This window comes from Lacerta agilis, chromosome 12 (genome assembly GCF_009819535.1).
Source record: "Lacerta agilis isolate rLacAgi1 chromosome 12, rLacAgi1.pri, whole genome shotgun sequence".
NCBI classification, from domain to species: Eukaryota; Metazoa; Chordata; class Lepidosauria; order Squamata; family Lacertidae; genus Lacerta; species Lacerta agilis.
In genome coordinates, this window is record NC_046323.1 from 11,247,004 (window position 1) to 11,268,541 (window position 21,538).

A 21,538-nucleotide genomic window follows, 5' to 3' on the forward strand; every position below is an offset into this window, starting at 1 on the left:
CAGAGTCACCTTTGACTGGACTTAACTGTCCATGGGTTGTTGCATAACTTGATGAAGATGTCAACCCAGTGTACAGCAACTGTAAAAATAAAATAAAAAGTGAATGCAGTGCTAGGAAAATAAAACTGCCAACATCAGGTTGCCATTTTAGAAATCTATGCTGTAACTGCACTTGGAATATGGTAGACATTTCTGTCCACCTCACCTCAGAAAGGGTATTTTAGAGCTGGGAAATGATTGGGGGGAAATGACTGTACTCTTAACTTCACATTTGGAGAAAGTATGCCTGAGAATCAGAAGTGGGCAGAGCACTGTTGCACTCATAGTTTGTTTACAGGCTTCCTATAGGCACCCTGGTTGGCCACAGTGAGAAAGAACAAGATGCTGGACCTCATGGACTTTTGGCCGGAACTGGCGGGGCTCTTCTCATGTAATTAACCAAAGAGTGGACATGCAAGAAGCCAAGGAGGTTCTCCCAGGGGCAATTCCTGAGAATTGCTTGGTCAAGGGACAGAGGCTTCTAAGTAGCTTCACCATGGAGGGAAAGCAAGAACTATTTAAATACCTAAACTGTGTATAGATCAAGGGGGATTTGGTTATACCACCAATTAAAGCAGTTCGATTAAAGCCATTTATGTTAATTATAAACAGGACCGCTTCAATCCCATGGGTGCAGATTGATTCAGCTTCATTTACACCTTTCTTACAAGCACTTCCCTTTCGGCACCATTCCTGGGCAGCTATTCGTGAAATTGACAACCCGTTTCTTAGAGTGACTTTTCAGAAGTGGGGGGGGGGGGGTTGGCACAATAAACCAGGTCCCGGGGTCCCCCCCCCTTATTCCTTTTCTTGATCAACTGCAGTTCTGATATGACAATAGGTACCTCCAGTACAGGGAGTGGAAACCCAAGGGCTGTTCCATGTGAGGGATGTGATAAATTAGAAACCCTGACTCAAGTCAGATCTTCTATGAATGCTTTACTGACGAGGGGGAAGGACCTTCATTCTCGAACATTTGAGAATGCAGTCATCCGAGCATCCCTGTTGTACAAGTTATTTGTTTAACATCTCTGTGGGGTCATCACTGAGGGGCCTGTGAGGGCGATCTGGGTATACAAATAGATGAATCTGCCTGAATCTACAGAATAAGCCTCACTCAAGCTTCTGTTGCATTGGCACTGGACTTCCGTGTGGCTATCGCATATGCGAAAAAATAGCTCACCACTATGTTGGTGAGCTTGTGGCTATGAGGGCACATTTTTTCCATACGTGGTGGGAGGAAGTAGCATCTTATTGGCAATCGATACTAGCTGATCTCTCAGCCCCACAGTCCAGATACAGTATTGGCACACCTAGCCATTGAAAGCAGTTTAAACCCCACTTTTCTCCATGAAAGATTGGTAGAATGGCTGTTAGCTGCAGCCAGACTTGAGATTGCTCAGCACTGGAAAGTCGTCCCCTGCCCCCCCCCACAGCCCCTCTCATGAAGGGGGCTTGAGAAAGTGTGGGGTCACACTTAACACATCATCAGAAGGTGCTTAGCAGGGGGGGCGGGGTGAAAGGCAATGAAACACGACCCCTTTGACATTATACGGTTCCCTTTCATATGTTCCCTAAACATGAGTAGCGCACCACCCAAACGCCCAAACAACACACACCGTTTTGTGGTGAGGCAAGCTGGTTATCGTGTGACTTCCTGCTTCTACAGCTGTATTAGGCACTCTTATTGAGAGTCCCTTGAAGAATTTCCTCTCACTAAAATGTGCATAATTGAGATGGATCTTCTTACCTACCTGCATTGACAATAAATGCTCTACACAGTGTTATTTTGCATAACATACTGCTTTTTTATAGAGAAAATCTTGTAAGCAATTAAAAAACCCAAAAAGGAGCTAAGAAGAGAAGCATCTTCTTGCCAGTATGAACAACAACAACAACAACAACAACAACAACAACAACAACAACAACAACAATTTATTTTTTTATACCCTGTCCATCTGGCTGGGCTTCCCCAGCCATTCTGGGTGGCTTCCAACAAAATATTAAAATAAAATAATCCACCAAACATTAAAAGCTTCCCTAAAAAGGGCTGCCTTCATACTGTTCCCACTGAGCTTCCATTCATCCCAACATTTTAAAGCAAATGTCCTGGAATTGGGGGCGACCCGAGCTCTGGCTATAGTTCAGGTTCAGGCATGGGAGGCTCTGTCTCGGCAGCGGTGCTGTCAGGCGATTGCCCTTAAAAAGCACCTCAACAACTTTTTGTGTCGGGATTTTTAAGTCTTGAAATATGGCAACCCTAAGAAAGGAAAAGCAGGTGGTGATTTCGAGCAGAAAAACGGTTCTCAAGGAAAGGGCGAATCATCTTGCTGCCTCAGAGGCTCCTTCCCCCACAACTATGTCTTCTTCACTTTTAGAAAACAGTGGCTGTTGTGGCTTCCTTCCAGATCTTTGTGTACAATGTGTAGTTTCAGACCCTCCAAGCGCCCCTATTTTCCAGGGACGTCCCTGATTTAGAGAAGCTGTCCCAGTTTCTGATTTGATACCGGAATGTCCCGCTTTTCTGTGGCATCTCCCTATTTTCATTGGAGAAATGTTGGGTGGTATGGAGTTATCCAACCCCCGAGCCATCTGAAGGCAATACTGAATAGGGAAGTTTTTTTTTTTTAAAAAAAAAGTTTAATGTTTTATTATGTTTTCATACATGTTGGAAGCTGCCCAGAGTGCTGGGGGCAACCCAGTAAGATGTGTAGGGTATAAATAGTAAAATTATACTTATGGAATGGGACCTTCCTATTTTCATTGGAGAAATGTTGGAGGGTATGTAGCTTGTCCCTGAGATAATGGCATGGTGAATTTAATCTTAATTTTAAAATCTTATCCATTTTAAAACTGTATTTTAGTGGGGAAGGGCAAATAACAACATATCCAGTTTACTACATGCTACGGTTTGTAGTATCAGCATATCTGCAGATTTTGGACAATGTCACTGGTCATTTTAAAGGACATATAGGTGCAATTTGGATCACTGAGGTCAAGGCAGAAAACATTGTTCAGTTTCTTGTGAAAGATGACTAAGGGCCTTGCCCAGAAGAGTTTTGCAGAAGCATATCATTGCAAATAGGACTCAGATCCTGAGTGTGGCAGCAATTGTCACTGGGCTGTTTTAAAGGCCGTTGTGCAAGATTTGGGCTTGACTTTTTAACCTTATCCACCAAAGAAGTGAAACACCTATCTTTGATGTTTCCCCCACTGTCATAATATAAAGTCCCCTGGCTGGACATATATATATATATATATATATATATATATATATATATATATATATATATATATATATATATATATGTGTGTGTGTGTGTGTGTGTGTGTGCGCGCAATTGTATATTTGAGTATTTGCTCACTGAAAGTTACACTATGGACTCAGCTACATTAGTCAAGAAACAGCATCTTGATTGCATTATAAACATGCAACACCAGATGGCGCTGGAGAGCACAAAACTTTTCTATGCGATTTTTCATAGTGCTTTTTTTTCTTTTGTTATAACAATTTAATTTATGAGTTATTTATAGCACACACACCCCCCCCCCCCGTGTGTAGATCCACCCTTAGTTTGTTTAAGGGGCACATACCTAAATACAAACCAAAATGTGTGCAGAGGCCCTGACCTAGAGGTTAGGAGTAAAGTCATATGCAGAGGACAATGAGTTGTATTATCCAAAACAGAGGTGAATAATCTTTGGCCCTCCAGAGGTTGCTGAACTACAGCTCACATATGATTGTTTACTTCCTTTTATGGATGCCATACAACATCACTCTTTTGTTGCAGACCTATCAAGATTCAATTTTCTCGTGTGACTGGAAAAGCAATTGTGAGGGAAAGTTATCTGTAGCCATTGGGGTGACAGAGATAATTGCCATGATCCACTGTTGCATCAACCCTGTGATCTATGCCTTTGTGGGGGGGGGGAATTAGGAAATATCTCTCTATCTTTTTCCAAAAGCATATGTTCATCATCTCTATAAGCTCTGCCCAGGCCAGGCTCACCCTAACTTAGAGCGGTCTACTTCCTACACAACTGCAACCGATGATGACCTTTCTATGGGTTTGTGAAGGGATTTCCAGTTGTGTTTGTACATCTTTTTCTTCCTAACTATTTTGTTGGTATATCTGGGAGAAGTATGTTACCCTGCTTAGTGGGAGAGGAAAATTATAACCTGTGTCCTTAGACTATTGGTCCATTAACCCAGTATTGTCTACTTGGATAAGCAGCAATTGATCCTGGACTTCAAGCTGAGTCTTTCTCAAGTCCTGCTACCAGAAGGCCCCATAAGGGAAGATGTCAAGGACTGAAGTTGGAACCTTCTGCATTGTAAAGCACCATTAAGTTCAATTGAACTTACTCCCAGTTCACTTTGTATATAACTGTAGTCATGCTGATACTAATAAATTCTGTATAATTCTGTATAATCTCACTTTTGGGAGAGTGTATTTTATTTTATTAGGGATTAACACAGGTGTTTGCCTTTTTGCACCCTCCTTGGGAAGTGTATTTCTGGGAAATGTCGTGATGAGCTCTTTCTCACACTGTTTGCAACCATGGTTTTTAAAATATTTATATTTTATTGAAAACTTTCAGTAGAGAAATAAAGTAAACATTTTTTAAGGAAGAGCCAACACAACACAAAACAAAGAGAAAAGTACTTGAAACTGTGGTACAATACAGTAGGAAAGTATTACCAAGGTTTTTTTTCCAGGTGGAACATTCCGGAACTCTATTCCAGGACACCTCAGGTGGGCGCCATTCCCATTGTAACAGAACAAGAGAGTCATTCGTGTTGAGTTCTGGCACCTCTATTTCTAGAAAAAGAGCACTGATGTATTACAATTATTCTAATGAGTATAAACTTATTAAAAAGTCATTATGCGTTTTATAAAGCAATCCAAATGCCATTAAAGGTAAACGTAAAGGACCCCTGGACAGTTAAGTCCAGTCAAAGGTGACTATGGGATTGCAGCACTCATCTTGCTTTCAGGCCGAGCGAGCTTTCCAGGTCATGTGACCAGCCTGACTAAACCGCTTCTGGTGCAACGGGACAATGTGACGAATGCCAGAGTGCATGAAACGCCATTTACCTTCCCGCCACAGTGGTGCCTATTTATCTATTTGCCCTGGTATGCTTTCGAAATGCCAGGTTGGGAGAAGCTGGGATGGAGCAACAGGAGCTCACCCCGACACACGAATTTGAACCTCCAGCCTTCGGATCGGCAAGCCCAAGAGGCTCAGTGGTTTAGACCACAGCGCCACCCCTGTCCAAATGTTGTTATACTTATCCATACACAATCTACATCTAAAAGCAGTCTGTTTTTATGTTGCAAGTGTAGTTATGTCAGGATGTCCTACACACGAGTAGAAGCTTGGCAGAGACACATGCCCAACTGGCATGTTCCCTCCCTCCTGGGCGATCGTTCGGGAGCTTCAAAAGCATTCCTCAGCCCGAAAATCACAGCGACTGATGCCAGAAGACATCAGCTCACTTAGGGATCCACAGAGGTTTGTGCAGTTGCGTAACAGAACTCAGCAACTCAGCATGTTGGCTAATCTACTTTATTTATGTATAAATACACACGGAGCACTTCAACATGGCTCCCTCTCTATCATCAGGCAGCAAAGAGAGAACAAAGGACAACAGTCTCACTTCAGGAAACACAGTAAGACAAACATCCTGTCTTCGTCACATCCTGTTCTGTGGAATCAAAACACATACCCAGTCATGTGATAGACAACAAACCTGACTGCACACGAGGAATGAATCTCCAACATCCATCGTTCAAAGGCAGCCATGGTATTATCCTTCCAGAATGTCAATCTAAGTGTTTTAGCAGAAGGGCACAAAGACTCTATTTTTGTTGACCTGCTATCAAACCACACACAGGCAACTATGGTTTGCCTGGGGGGTTGTGTTCTGGGTGATTGCATGTGTTGACAGAGCATGCAAATGCCCACTCTGTTGTGCCCCTGCTTACGAGTGCTGTTCACAAATAATCAATTGCATACATATATGTGTATATCTAGCCTGAGAAGGCTGCAATTCTATTCTGACAGTGGGGAAAACATCCAAGATAGAAAATTCATTTCTGTTGTGGATAAAGTTTAAAGAGGTTAAGCCAAGGGTCAGCAAACTTTTTCAGCAGGGGGCCAGTCCACTGTCCCTCAGACCTTGTGGGGGGCTGGACTATATTTTGAAAAAAAAATATATGAACGAATTCCTATGCCCCACAGATAACCCAGAGATGCATTTTAAATACAGTGGTACCTCGGGTTACAGACGCTTCAGGTTACATACGCTTCAGGTGACATACTCCGCTAACCCAGAAATAACGCTTCAGGTTAAGAACTTGGCTTCAGGATAAGAACAGAAATCATGCCCTGGCAGCGCAGCAGCAGCGAGAGGTCCCATTAGCTAAAGTGGTGCTTCAGGTTAAGAACGGACCTCCGGAACGGATTAAGTACGTAACCAGAGGTACCACTGTAAAAGCACACATTCTACTCATGTAAAAACACCAGGCAGGCCCCACAAATAACCCAGAGATAAAAGGACGCATTCTACTCATGTAAAAACACGCTGATTCGCGGACCGTCCACGGGCCGGATTTAGAAGGCGTTTGGGCCGCATCTGGCCCCCGGGCCTTAGTTTGGGGACCCCTGGGTTAAGCCAAAAGCTTGCACCATGGCAGTTTAAGCAAGCCAGTAACAATTGCTGCACCACTCAAGTTCTGAGTCCAATAGGCTTCTGCAAAACTCTTTCCTGGGTGAGGCCCTTAGTCATCTTTCACCAGAAATTGAATAATGTAGAGTACAGCATGTTGACAGGGATGTTCTCTGCCTTGACCTCAGTGACCCAAATTGCATCTATATGTCCTTTAAAAATGATGGGTGACGTCCTGGAAATCTGCAGAGATGTGGATATTTCCAACTATAGCACCTATTAAACTGGATATAACTTATTTGCCATTCCCCAAGTAAAATACAGTTTTAATATGGATAGGACTTAAAGATAATAATAATAATAATAGAATCCTGTCTTTATCTTACCATGTCATTATCTCACGGGGAAACCACATGTGTAAGGGAGCTGCTGCAGTCACATTAAAAAAAAATACTAAAGAAGTTTTGGGAAGATGCAGTTGTGAATGGAGGAGCTTCTGATGGGTGGGGAGAGAGACACCAGGATTCTTTGCCTTTCCCCTTCCAACCATTTTTTCTGCTCCATCTATCACCAACTACTTTTTCTCCTGGTTGGATTCCAGGGCAGGTTCATGAGAATAAGCATTGCTCAGAGTTGTGACCTTGCCATTCACTTTGACAAAGAAACAAGAAAATCTCTTCTCCAAAGCAGCCAAAAGGTTAGGCATATGAGCAGTTCCATTGAATTTGATGGTGCTTTACATAAAGAGAGTTCCAACTTCAGTGCTTGACATCTTCACTTATAGGGCCAGGTTTTCACTTTGGGGAATATGGCAACCCTGTGAACGGGGATTCAAACCCTACTATGAAATCTCCAACAAAGATAGAACATTTTTTACGTATGCCACAACAGCTGCTAGGATTTTAATTACTAAGAACTGGAAAACTGAAGAATTACCAACAGTGGAAGATTGGCAGATGAAGTTGATTGAATATATGGAACTCGCAGAACTGACCGCGAAACTCCGAGACCAGAGGAAAGAAATGGTGCAGGAGGATTGGAAAAAATTTAAAGACTATTTGAAACGACGTGAAAAGATAGACATTTGAAATTAAAATCAGAGGATACATAAGGCTACAGTAATGCCAGAAGTTAGATTAAAATAGGATATAAGAAGTAGTTAGAAATATGTTATGTTTATTTTTATTAGGATTAAGATTAGAGTTAAATGATGAGTAAGTTTTATGATTAAGATTAGAGGAGAAGGAAGATTCTACAATGTTATAAAGTTACTAAAGATGATTAGAAATGAACGCAGAAGAGAGGATGTGAGGAAGTCCCAAAACAATGTTAGAAATAAGATAAATAAGTGCGTATTTGTTAAGTTTTTTGTATTTTTTGTTTGTAGTTTTGTACTTTTTGTAGTGTTTGTTGTATTTTGTGTGTGTTTTAATGTTAAAATTTAATAAATTTTTATGAAAAAACAAAACAAAAAACAAACCCTGCTCTCCCAGTTCCTCATCCAACACTCTAACCTTTGCTATACACTGGCTAGTTGCTGATAATCGCCTTCTTTTGAGTGACTGTTTGCTGTTGGAATACTGGATAAATCTGATTGCATAGCTATTTAAGTATTATGGACACACAGCCAAGCAGAAAATGGTCCTGCTCCAATTCCTGCGGTCATTTTAAACTTGGCAGTTTCTCGCACCAACTTCACTAGCCTATGGTAGGGAATACATTTATGAAATGGGATGTCTTTGTCAAGCTTAGTATTGCAGTATTTGTCACGGTGGGTGGTGTTCAAGTGAAGAGTCTTTTTCAGAATAAGAGACATTATTCTTTCACTTGTTGCTAAACAGTCAGTGGTGGAACTGTGTGCTCTAATTCAGGAAATGATACGCTCCTTTGAAATCTAGGCACAGAATCTTGCTTTGTCACGAAACCCGTGATTTTCTAATCAACAAGAACAACGGATTGGTGAGTATTCATATTTTGATTGTCATTATTATTAACATTAAATGTATGCATCGTAGTAATGTGTTATCAATACACAGCTCATAAATGAACTTTATTTGGAGTCCAAAACTTATTTGGACTAGGAGAAGACTTGATGATATTTTTTTTTAAAAAAAATCACAATTTCATGCCCCACTGTGGAACGTAATGATATTATCTATGTCTCAAAGAGAGCATAAGATATATAGAATCAGTAAGAAGCGACATCAGCATAGTTCGCAGAAAATGAGCTTATTGAGCAGGTCCTTACATAATTCAACTTATATTTTAAACCAAAACAGTTATGCTGGAATAAGTTGGGCTTTGTATATATAAAACAGTATCATGCCACTTCAAAAAGTCACGGCTGCCCCCACAGCACCCTGGAAACTATAGTTTGTTAAAGGTGCTGACAGTTGTTATGAGACCCCTATTCCCCTGACAGTGCTATAGTTTCCAGAGATCCCTCTCTCAGAGCTACAATTCCTGGAGTGATTTAATAATCATTTTCTCTTCCCAGCGTTTTCTGGAAACTATAGCACTGTCAGGGGAATAGGGGTCTCATAACAACTGTCAGCATTCTTAAAAAAAACTACCATTCCCAGGATTCCTATTGTTGTCGTTGCTATAGCACCCTTCATCTGAAGATCACAGGGTGGTTTACAACATAAAGTATTAAAAGTAGTACGGAACTTCTTTAAATGTATCGTGCAGAAGTGGCCTTGCTTTAAATTTATCACATTTTATAGCCATTCGGTGAATTTGAAGGGAGTATTATAAGATCAAGTGCACATTAAAACCCCAGTTCTAAACACAGTTACTTGTTGGAAGTGTGTGCTGTTAATTTCATGCTTCTAAAGTGTAGCAGAAATTCATCTTCATTCTCAACTTCTTCACACTCCTTAATTTTGTTGCGCTATGAGCTCTCCCACTCAAGACAGGACAAAGAGAGAGAATCATCCTGGTGAACTGGAGAAGGAAGGGACCTACAGTGAAGGTTTTTTGACAATGGTCCCTTCCCTTTGCTTGCCAAGATTAGGATGCTGTGGAGATGGCTTCAGGGCAGAAGTTTGGTGGCGGTGAAAAAAGTAATTAGAGATTGCTGAACTGGGAGACACAAGGAAGGGTGTTCAAAGGGTTAGGCAAGGTTAGGTCCCAAGTGCCCTATGAAAAAGGGTGTTCAGGGGTTAGGCAAGGGTTAGGCCCCAAGTGCCCTATGAAAAAGAGAAGCGGTGAGGAACTGCCCATCTTCAGCTGCAGCTACTCTCACCAACTGGCTGGGCCCCTTCCCCCTTCAGGCTTTTGGAACCATGTCCCCTGCAAGGAAGTCTAGGAGGAACATCAGTCTTTGGGGTGATGGTATCAACTGTGAGCTGACCTACCAAAGATAAGCATGAGAAAAAGTTTGCCGATTCCAGCTAGCTCCCAGAAGACCACACCCTGTAAGACTAATAGCTTCTAGCTTTGTTACAGCCACTTCCTGGAAGGTTGGGTTGCCAAACAATTTCTCAGGGGCCAAGAAGCCCTGTTTTTCTGAAATATGCACAACCCATTTATATCCAAGCTGATCATTCCAAGAATCTTGTAACATCAAGAATTTGGTTTCTGAATCTGCTTTGTTTTCTTATTCCTTTCCCATCCCTTTTTGCTTTCATGTTGTGCCTTCTTAGGTTTTAAGCTTGAAGGCAGAACAGTGTTATTTTTTTATTCATCCATAAGCTACATTGGGATCCTATCTGGCTCAAAACAGGGGTATATGTCTTCTGAATCAATCAGTACACCCTCTGTGTGTCCCATACAACACTTCACCACCCTTGACTGTTCATAATAATGAGTTATTAAGATAACAGGTTGCCTTGAACCAGCATGTTGAGTCTTTGTTGGTGAGACTGCAAGCTCCAGAGCAGTTTCTCTTACTCATTTTTGGAACTGTAAGTACAATTCACTACATTTCTGCATCAGTTTGAGGTGTGTTTTTTTTTTTAAGTTCTCACTAAAGTTCTCAAACACCTCAGTCCTTCTTTCTTTTACTACACACATTCTGCATGCAGTTTGACCTAATATACACATATTTGCAAGGAATTTTGCTTAATACGGTGCATTTTGTGTATTGTTGTCAATAATATCTGGATTTCTATGCACACAGTCTCCTAACATGTACATTTTGCCCACATCTCTTGACTGAAGAACTGCATTGCAAAATGTGGAACAGTGTTCATTTTGAAGGAGACCTGTGTTTCCGTTCATGCCTTATTTTGAGAAGTCTGAATCAAGGTGGTTTGCAAACCGAACCAATTCCCCTACCCACCCCCACTGTGCATGGTGGGTGGCAAACCTCAGGGTCTTGTGTTTTCCATCAGTTTTGGAACCTGGAACTATTACAGCTTGGAATCTAGCATGCTACAAGCATAGCCAAAATATCTCTGACAAACACAAGCAGGTTTAAATCTCATCAAGTTTGCAGAAGATGCAGATCAAAGAGATCTTTGATAATACTATAGGCTGGATAGAGTCAACTGCAGTTGCTTGTGGTTCTTATTGCTGGAAGGAAAGCCCCAGACTTTCATCCTGAAATGCAAATATTTGTTAACTTAAATAAAGACAGAAAGGAAGGCCTATTTTTAAGTTCTCTTTGCATGAACATTTGAATGGAAAGGGAAGTTGACACTACGGTGTGGTCTGCTGTGTACCCATCTGCCTCACTGGAAAGGGGGTATTGTTGTTGTTTGCTATAGCTAGCCAAGGACTAATAGGGTGAGTGCTTCACTTGTATGTGTGTTGTTGTTGTTGTTCAGTCGTTCAGTCGTGTCCGACTCTTCATGACCCCATGGACCAGAGCACGCCAAGCATGCCTATCCTTCACTGCCTCTCGCAGTTTGGCCAAGCTCATGTTAGTAGCTTCGAGAACACTGTCCAACCATCTCATCCTCTGTCGTCCCCTTCTCCTTGTGCCCTCCATCTTTCCTAACATCAGGGTCTTTTCTAGGGAGTCTTCTCATGAGGTGGCCAAAGTACTGGAACTTCAACTTTAGGATCTGTCCTTCTAGTGAGCACTCAGGGCTGATTTATTTAAGAATGGATAGGTTTGATCTTCTTGCAGTCCATGGGACTCTCAAGAGTCTCCTCCAGCACCATAATTCAAAAGCATCAATTCTTCAGCGATCAGCCTTCTTGATGGTCCAGCTCTCACTTCTGTACATTACTACTGGGAAAACCATAGCTTTAACTATACGGACCTTTGTCGGCAAGGTGATGTCTTTGCTTTTTAAGATGCTGTCTAGGTTTGTATGTTTAGGAAATCTGAATTCAAAGTCCTGTTGAACCAGAAATACTATTTTCTGGGCTAAGAATGGATTTTAAGACTGGAACTCCCAAGTCTGTTTGCTGCCAGGTGTTGATTTGAAAATGTGGGAGTAGTACAGAGAAAAAGGAAGGGCTTGACTGATGGATGTGCCCCATCATCACATGCAGATCACACATACACTCACCACATATGCATATTCACCACACACGCAGCACACACACACAAACAAGCAAGCAAGAAAGAAAGCAGAGAACACACATATTGTCACACAGGCGTAGAGAGCCACTAACAAACACACACACACACAAAACAAAACAAAACAGGAAGAAACCCTTCCCACTCTAGTGATGGGGTGATGCCCACATTGCTTTTCTTCTTTGCACAAATCTTTCACATTGGGAGATAAAGAATCTTGTGCATTAAAGATAATCTGTGCTCATTACAGTATCGCTATACGCCAGGCTTCCTCAACCTCGGCCCTCCAGATGTTTTGAGACTACAATTCCCAGCATCCCTGACCACTGGTCCTGCTAGCTAGGGATCATGGGAGTTGAAGGCCTGGAGGGCCGAGGTTGAGGAAGTCTGCAATATGTGATCTTGCTTTAAATCCTGTTTGCTCTTGTGAAACCTTTGGGGCGCTCATACAGCTTCATTTCCAATCAGTGCAAATCCTATAACTTTAGGCTGAGAACCTGCAACCTGTCGTCCCGCAGATGTTCGGGGTGGGGGGAGCTGCCCCACGTTGGTGGTGCTAAAGAACGAGTGCCCTTTCAGACAGAAGTAATAGCGTAACATTGGGGAAGCGTCAGAAAAAAATGAATGAAGTACACTGATGTGTTGACAGTCCCACCACGAATGCACTATTATTGTGCCAATGACATGTTGCAGAATTCATCCACAAAACCACCAGCCTGGAGCTGCCCAAAGCTGTGGGGACAGCAGGCCACTTCCTCTGGTTTGGCAGGCTAGATCTGGCTTGCCAAACACATTCCTGTCTTATACCCAGACTTGGACCAAAGTCTCCCCCTTCCTGCAATTCCACGGAAACTTCTGCAATATACATGAAGGACTTGTAGCCAACCTGTTTTTAGAACTCCTGCTCTTATAGACACCCAACTTTCTATCATTTCTTACAGTTGGCGGCCAAGAAAATAGAATGATACTAACATTTTACCTATTTCGTGTTATCGTGTTTTTAATATTCTGTTGGGAGCCGCCCAGAGTGGGGTATAAATTATTATTATTATTATTATTATTATTATTATTATTATTATTATTATTATTATTATTAATTATTATTAGCTACATGCCTTGGCTACCACAAAAGCCTGCTTTTCATTTACCCAGATACAGAATTCTGAGTGAATGAAGGAAACAGGTCCCAACCCTATAGACATTTATCCAGGAGAAAGCCCAGCACAGAATTCAAATTTCCAATTTTATATTTCCCATGCCATATGGTAGAAATGAAGCTCAGTAGTAGGCCATTTGCTTTAGAGGCAGAAGTTCCCTGTTTCAATCCCTGAGCACTTCAAATAGTAAAGACTCCTACCTGAATCCTTTGAGAGTTCTTACGGCTGGATAGACCAATGATCTAATTCAGTATAGGACAGTTTCCTGGGTAATAGTGAAGACATTCAGGGGGAGAAGCTGGTCAGACAGACATTTAGAGGATTTCATGCCAGTGTCTTAACATGAGCTTATGCTGCATATTTTCTGTCACTGCTTTGCTCTTTATTGTTTGCATTTAGCCTGCCGGACAATTTACCGATCCTCATCAACAGACTATATATCTAGCGTTATAATTGATTAAAATACTTGGTTTAATTGTCATTGTTGTTTCTTATTTCATGCATATAGATTCTTCATATTCAGTGACAGAGGAGATGGACAATTCTTCCACGATGCCAGATTATGAAATAAGCACAACTTTCGACTATTCGGGTGTAATAGCCCCAGCCATTGACAAAAATGTGAAAATATTCAACTCTGATTTTGTGCCACCGCTTTACTCTTTGGTGTTCATATTTGGCCTGCTGGGCAACTCGCTGGTGGTTCTGATCCTCATCAGATACAAGAAACTCAAGAGCATGACTGATATCTACCTGCTCAATTTAGCCATCTCGGACTTGCTTTTCATCATCTCTCTCCCATTTTGGGCTCATTATGCAACTCACGAGTGGATATTTGAAGATGCAATGTGCAAAATTCTCTCTGGGATCTATTGTGTAGGCTTCTACAGCGGAAGTTTTTTCATAATCCTTTTGTCAATTGATAGATACCTGGCCATCGTCCATGCAGTGTTCGCATTAAAAGCCAGGACGATCACCTATGGCACCTTCACAAGCGTCATCACTTGGGTCGTGGCCTTATTAGCCTCTGTGCCAGAATTTGTATTTCACCATGTTCAAAAGGAATTTGAGAACAACAGCTGTACAATTCATTATCCCTCAGAAAATGAAAAAGAATGGAAGCAATTTCTAACTTTATTGAAGTTCATTTTGGGCCTAACCATTCCTGCAGTCATTATTATCTTCTGTTACATGCAGATTATAATGATTTTGATTAAGGGTAGAAATCAGAGAAGGCAGAAGGCTTTCAAGCTTATTGCTGTGATCATGGTTGTTTTTTTCCTCTTCTGGATGCCATACAACATTGCCCTGTTGGTGCGGACCTTCCAAGGTTCATTTTTTTCATCTAACTCAGAGAATAATATTGAGGGCAAGGTAGCTTTAGCAATTGAAATCACAAGAATAATTGCTCTGATTCACTGTTGCATCAACCCTGTGATTTATGCCTTTCTGGGTGAAAAATTTCGGAAATATATCTCTATCTTTTTCCGAAAGTGCCTGTTAGCTCTTCTCTGTAGGCTCTGCCCAGGTCGAAATTATCCTAATTTGGAACGGTCTACTTCCTCCTATATAAGTTCAACAGAACATGACATTTCTATTGGTTTGTGAAGTGGTTTCCAGTTGTCTTTCTCCATCTTTTCTTTATAAAAACACTTTAGTTGGTTAGGGTTGCCATACGTCTTGGATTGCCAGGACACAGCCGGAATATAGCAGTCAGGAACAGTGTCTGGATGGAAATCGCTTAAATGTCCAGGCAAATCTGTATGTATGGCAGTTCATGTCAGGAGTCTAGTTTGGGGCAAGTTTTCTTGAAGCTGCTTCTTCTTTTTTGAGATTTTGCAAAAGAAGCTCAACAACTCTTGCATCCGGATTTTCACTTTTTGAAATATGCCAATCCTATGTTGGTATATCTGACCAAAGTATGTCAGACTGCTAAGGGGGAGATGAAAACAATATGTTAGGATGCCCTATGACCTTTGGAGGGAAACCATTCTTGTGCCCCTTCCCCCTTGGGGCTCCTGTGGGGGAAGGGAGCAGCCAGATCTGGTGAGACATATTTTGATGAACTACAATTCGCGTTATGATAGGTGGTGCAAAACTGCTCACGCAAATTATTGAAAAATACTGAGCTTGTACAAATAAATGCCGGACTCAAGCTTTGGAAGTCAGTTGTATCAGGAAAGTGAAGACAATCCCTATCGAATTTCTCTCAATATGAGATGCAGAAATGGATCCAAGTATCACGAAGCCCAGGATGTTAATGAGTTATCTGGTCTGCAATTATCTGGTCTTCCAATATGGGGAGTCATTAAGTCCCCGACAGGTTCATATGGACAACTGAAGTAGCCTTAAGTGGACCAGAACATTGGTCCATTATTAACCCAATACCTGGATAGGCTGCAGCTGATCCAGGAATTCAGGCGGAGTTTTTTCTCAAGTCCTGCTACCAGAAGGCCCTAAAAGTGAAGATTTCAAGGACTGAAGTTAGAACTTTCTCCATTTAAGCACCACCCAATTCAATGGAACTTACTCCCAGTTCACTCTGTATGTAACTGCAGTCATGCTGATTCTAATAAATTCTGTATTATGCCACCTGTGGGAGAGTGTATATTATTTTACAATAGATCAACACAGGAGCTGTTTTTCATCCTGGGCTTTTGGGAAATGTCACTTTGTCTCCTGTAGTACCTACACCTCTGTCAGGCGCTGCTCATATTCCTGAACTTTTGGTTTCTTTGGAGAAGAGGTATTACACCATTAAGGTACATCAAATCATGATCAGCGTTTTCTTGTTTGACAAAGGGAACAGCAAGGTCAAAACTCTGAGCAATGCTTATTCTCATGAACATGCCCTGGAATCCAACCAGGAGAGAAAGTAGTTGGTGATAGATGGAGCAGAAAAAATGGTTGGGAGGGGAAAGGCAAAGAATCCTGCTACCTCTCTCCCCACCCATCAGACGCTCCTCCATTCACAACTGCATCTTCCCAAAACTTCTTTAGTATTTTTTCCCCAATGTGACTGCAGCAGCTCCCTTGCACATGTGGTTTCCCCGTGAGATAATGCCATGGTAGCATAAACTCAATATGCCAGCAAGTTTGGAAAACTCAGCAGTGGCCAGAGGATTGGAGAAGATCAGTCTACATCCCAATCCCAAAGAAGGGCAGTGCCAAAGAATGCTCCAACTACCGCACAATTGCACTCATTTCACACGCTAGCAAGGTTATGCTTAAAATTCTACAAGGCAGACTTAAGCAGTATGTGGACCGAGAACTCCCAGAAGTGCAAGCTGGATTTCGAAGGGGCAGAGGAACCAGAGACCAAATTGCAAACATGCGCTGGATTATGGAGAAAGCCAGAGAGTTCCAGAAAAACATCTACTTCTGCTTCATTGATTATGCAAAAGCATTTGACTGTGTCGACCACAGCAAACTATGGCAAGTTCTTAAAGAAATGGGAGTGCCGGATCACCTCATTTGCCTCCTGAGAAATCTCTATGTGGGACAAGAAGCTACAGTTAGAACTGGATATGGAACAACTGATTGGTTCAAAATTGGGAAAGGAGTACGACAAGGCTGTATATTGTCTCCCTGCTTATTTAACTTATATGCAGAATACATCATGCGAAAGGCTGGACTGGATGAATCCCCAACCGGAATTAAGATTGCCGGAAAAAATATCAACAACCTCAGATATGCTGATGATACAAGCTTGATGGCAGAAAGTGAGGAAGAATTAAAGAGCCTTTTAATGAGGGTGAAAGAGGAGAGCGCAAAATATGGTCTGAAGCTCAACATCAAAAAAACTAAGATCATGGCCACTGGTCCCATCACCTCCTGGCAAATAGAAGGGGAAGAAATGGAGGCAGTGAGAGATTTCACTTTCTTGGGTTCCATGATCACTGCAGATGGTGACAGCAGTCACGAAATCAGAAGACGCCTGCTTCTTGGGAGAAAAGCAATGACAAACCTAGACAGCATCTTAAAAAGCAAAGACATCACCTTGCCGACAAAGGTCCGTATAGTTAAAGCTATGGTTTTCCCAGTAGTAATGTACGGAAGTGAGAGCTGGACCATCAAGAAGGCTGATCGCCGTAGAATTGATGCTTTTGAATTATGGTGCTGGAGGAGACTCTTGAGAGTCCCGTGGACTGCAAGAAGATCAAACCTATCCATTCTCAAAGAAATCAGCCCTGAGTACTCACTAGAAGGACAGATCCTGAAGTTGAGGCTCCAGTACTTTGGCCACCTCATGAGAAGAGAAGACTCCCTAGAAAAGACCCTGATGTTGGGAAAGATGGAGGGCACAAGGAGAAGGGGACGACAGAGGATGAGATGGTTGGACAGTGTTCTTGAAGCTACTAACATGAGTTTGGCCAAACTGCGAGAGGCAGTGAAGGATAGGCGTGCCTGGCGTACTCTGGTCCATGGGGTCACGAAGAGTCGGACACGACTGAACGACTGAACAACAACAAAAACATAAAGACAGGATTCTATTATTATTATCTTTAAGTCCTATCCATATTAAAACTGTATTTTACTGGGGGGGATAGCAAAAAAGCTATATCCAGTTTAATAGGTGCTATAGTTGGAAATATCCACATCTCTGCAGATTTCCAGGACATCACCCATCATTTTTAAAGGACATATAGATGCAATTTTGGTCACTGAGGTCAAGGCAGAAAACAACCCTGTCAACATGCTGTACTCTACATTATTCAATTTCTGGTGAAAGATGACTAAGGGCACCACCCAGGAAAGAGTTTTGCAGAAGCCTATTGGACTCAGATAGTCCTTCTCTCAGAACTTGCTCCAAGTACCGTGATGCCCAGGATGATAAATAGTTCCTCTGTTACCCGATCTTCTACTAGAGGGAGACATTAAGCCCTGGATAGTTGCATATGAACATTTGAAGCTGCTATTGGCAGTGTTAGACTCTTAATAACAACAATAATAATTTCCTTGACATTTGATGGAAGGGCGTTCCACAGGGCGGGCGCCACTACCGAGAAAGCCCTCTGCCTGGTTCCCTGTAGCTTTGTGTCTCACAGTGAGGGAACCGCCAGAAGGCCCTTAGCACTGGACCTCAGTGTCTGGGCTGAACCATGGGGGTGGAGATGCTCCTTCAGGTATACTGGGCCAGGGCCGTTTAGGGCTTTAAAGGTCAGCACCAACACTTTGAATTGTACTTGGAAACATACTGGGAGCCAATGTAGGTCTTTCAGAACTGGTGTTATATGGTCTTGGCAGCCGCTCCCAATCACCAGTCTAGCTGCCGCATTCTGGATTAGTTGTAGTTTCCAGGTCACCTTCAAAGGTAGCCCCACATAGAGCGCATTGCAGTAATCCAAGCGAGAGATAACTATGGGTAGAGCATGCACCACTCTGGTGAGTCAGTCCAAGGGCAGATAGGGTCTCAGCCTGCGTACCAGATGGAGCTGGTAGACAGCTGCCCTGAACACAGAATTAACCTGTGCCTCCATGGACAGCTGTGAATCCAACATGACTCCCAGGCTGCGCAACTGGTCCTTCAGGGGCACAGTTATTCCATTCAGGTCCAGGGAGTCTGCCACACCAGCCCGCCCCCTGTCCCCCAAGAACAGTACTTGTCAGGGTTCAACCTCAATCCATTAGCCGCCATCCATCCTCCAACCACCTCCAGGCACTGCCTTCACTGGTTCTGATTTAAAAGAGAGGTAGAGCTGGGTATCATCTGTATATTGATGGACACCCAGCCCAAACCCCCTGATGATCTCTCCCAGCGGCTTCATATAAATGTTAAAAAGCATGGGGGAGAGGACAGAACCCTGAGGCACCCCACAAGTGAGGGCCCAGGGGTCTGAACACTCATCCCCCACCACCACATTCTGGACACGGCCCAGGAAGAAGGAGCGGAACCACTGTATAACAGTGCCCCCAGCCCCCAGCTCCTCTAGACAGTCCAGAAGGATGTTATGATTGATTGTATCAAAAGCCTCTGAGAGATCCAGCTGAACTAGGAAACAGCTTTCACCTTTGTCCCTAGCCCACTGGAGATCATCAACTAGCGCGATCAAGGCAGTTTCAGTCCCATAATGAGGCCTGAATCCCGATTGGAAGGGATCCAAATGGTCTGCATCCTCCAGCGTGCCTGGAGTTGTTCAGCAACCACCCACTCAATCACCTTGCCCAAGAATGGAAGATTTGAGACTGGGCGACAGTTGGCCATACTGGCCGGGTCTAAAGATGTTTTTTTAAGAAGTGGTTTAATGACCGCCTCTTTCAGCGGGTCTGGGAACGCTCCCTCACAGAGGGAAGCATTCACCACCCTGCAGAGCCCATCACCCAGCCCTTCTCGGCTTGCTTTTATTAGCCAGGATGGGCAAGGATCAAGGAGACAGGTGGTCGGTTTCATGTGTCCAAGCAGCCTGTCCACATCCTCGGAGGTAACAGATTGGAATTGATCCCATGCAACTCGACCAGACAGGGCTCTAGCACTCTTCCGCCCCGGCCCTACTCTCACAGTGGTGTCTACATCCTTCTGAATTTGAGCGACTTTATCTGCAAAAAAACTTTGCAAAATCATTGCAGGAGATCTTGGGGTCTTTACAAGGCCGCGATGGTAAAGGTGGTTCCATTAAATTGCGAACCACCTGAAAGAGTCGCCTGCTACTATTTTCTGCAAATGCAATAGAGGCAGTGAAGAAAGTCTTCTTTGCCGTCGCTACCTATTTTAATGTATTTTAATATTTGTTGGAAGCCGCCCAGAGTGGCTGGGGAAACCCAGCCAGATGGGCAGGGTACAAATAATAAATGATGATGATGATGATGATGGTGATGATGATGATGATGATTATATATCGCCACTTGGTAGGCTCGACGTTGAGCTCTAACCTGTGTCCGGTCCGATTCAGAATGAGTTTTCTGCCACCGGTGCTCTAGCTGTCTCAGCGATTGTTTCCTTTCCCTCAGCTCCAGAGAAAACCACGGGGCTGTCTGGGCTCCATGCAATCGCAGAGGGCGCTTTGGAGCCAGACATTTGATAGCCCTGGTTAACTCCATATTCCAGCGGGCCACCAGGGAATCAGCTGAAAGGCCATCAACATGGGATAAAACATCCCCTACCACTCTCTGGAAACCATTTGGATCCATTAAGTGGCAGGGGTGGACCATCCAAATTGGTCCCACCTCCCTGCAGAGAGGAAGGGTCGCAGAAAAGTCCAGTTGCACCAGGAAGTGATCTGACCCTGGCACTTCTTTTGTTTCACTTTTACTTAGTGTCAGGTCACCCACGTCACTAGAGGTGAACACCAGGTCTAAGGTCTAAGGCATGTCCGCGACTATGAGTTGGGCCAAACTTATTCAGGGACAGCCCCATGGGGGCCATGCTTTCCATGAAGTTCCAAGCAGCCCCTTGTAAGGTGGTGTCAGCATGGATGTTAAAATCCCCTAGGACAGCCTTTCCCAACCTTGGGTCCCCAGATGTTTTTGGCCTACAACTCCCATCATCCCTAGGTAGCAAGACCAGTGGTCAGGGATGGTGGGAATTGTAGGCCAAAAACATCTGGGGACTCAACAAGGTTGAGAAAGGCTGCCCTAGGACAACCAAACTAGGTGTCTCCAGGAGAACATCTGCCATGACCTGAAGCAGCTTGGGCAGGGAACCCTTGGTGCAGCAGGGAGGTCGGTACACCAAAAGGAATCCTGTACTGCCCCTATTGCCCAACTTCCAAAACATGCACTCAGAGAACTGGGTCTTCCCAGTAGGACGCTTGATGCAAGCTAGTGACTTCCTAAAAATCACTGCAACCCCCCTCCTCGCCCACATGACCTAGGTTGCTGTACATAAGAGAAATCTGGTAGACAAGCAGCAGCTAGGACAGGCCCATCTGCTTCATCCAACTAAGTCTCTGTTACACATGCCGGGTCAAGTCCTCCATCCACGATCAAGTCATGGATGGCAGTGGTCTTATGAATCATTGACCTAGCATTGCACAGCAACACCTTCAGGTCATGTGGGTTTCCCTTGTTGATTCCAGTATCCATCCGGTCAAGACCAGACCCAGAGGCAGGGATAGTCTTCAAACAACAACTAAGTCTGCCTCCTCGGTGATGACATGGTCTGGTCTTAGTGTAACTCCTCCTCCTGCCCGTGATCACTGAGATCGGATGTCCCTCCCTGTTGGAACTTGCCCCAGCCATTCTGTTGGCTGGGGC

At 43.3% G+C, this 21,538-nt stretch overlaps 1 protein-coding gene across 1 annotated transcript; it reads left to right on the forward strand.

The window, feature by feature from the left end:
* Positions 1-13,879: 13,879 nt before the first annotated feature.
* LOC117056071 (C-C chemokine receptor type 5-like) lies at positions 13,880-15,609 on the forward strand. The gene has a single exon (XM_033166127.1). It carries the CDS (start codon positions 13,880-13,882, stop codon positions 14,951-14,953), a length of 1,074 nt encoding a protein of 357 aa, XP_033022018.1. The 3' UTR covers positions 14,954-15,609.
* The last annotated feature ends 5,929 nt before the right edge of the window (positions 15,610-21,538 follow it).

What these genes read in the sequence shown, in the direction of transcription:
- LOC117056071 (XM_033166127.1), top strand. Translation starts at nt 13,880, where the DNA reads ATGGACAATTCTTCCACGATGCCAGATTATGAAATAAGCACAACTTTC.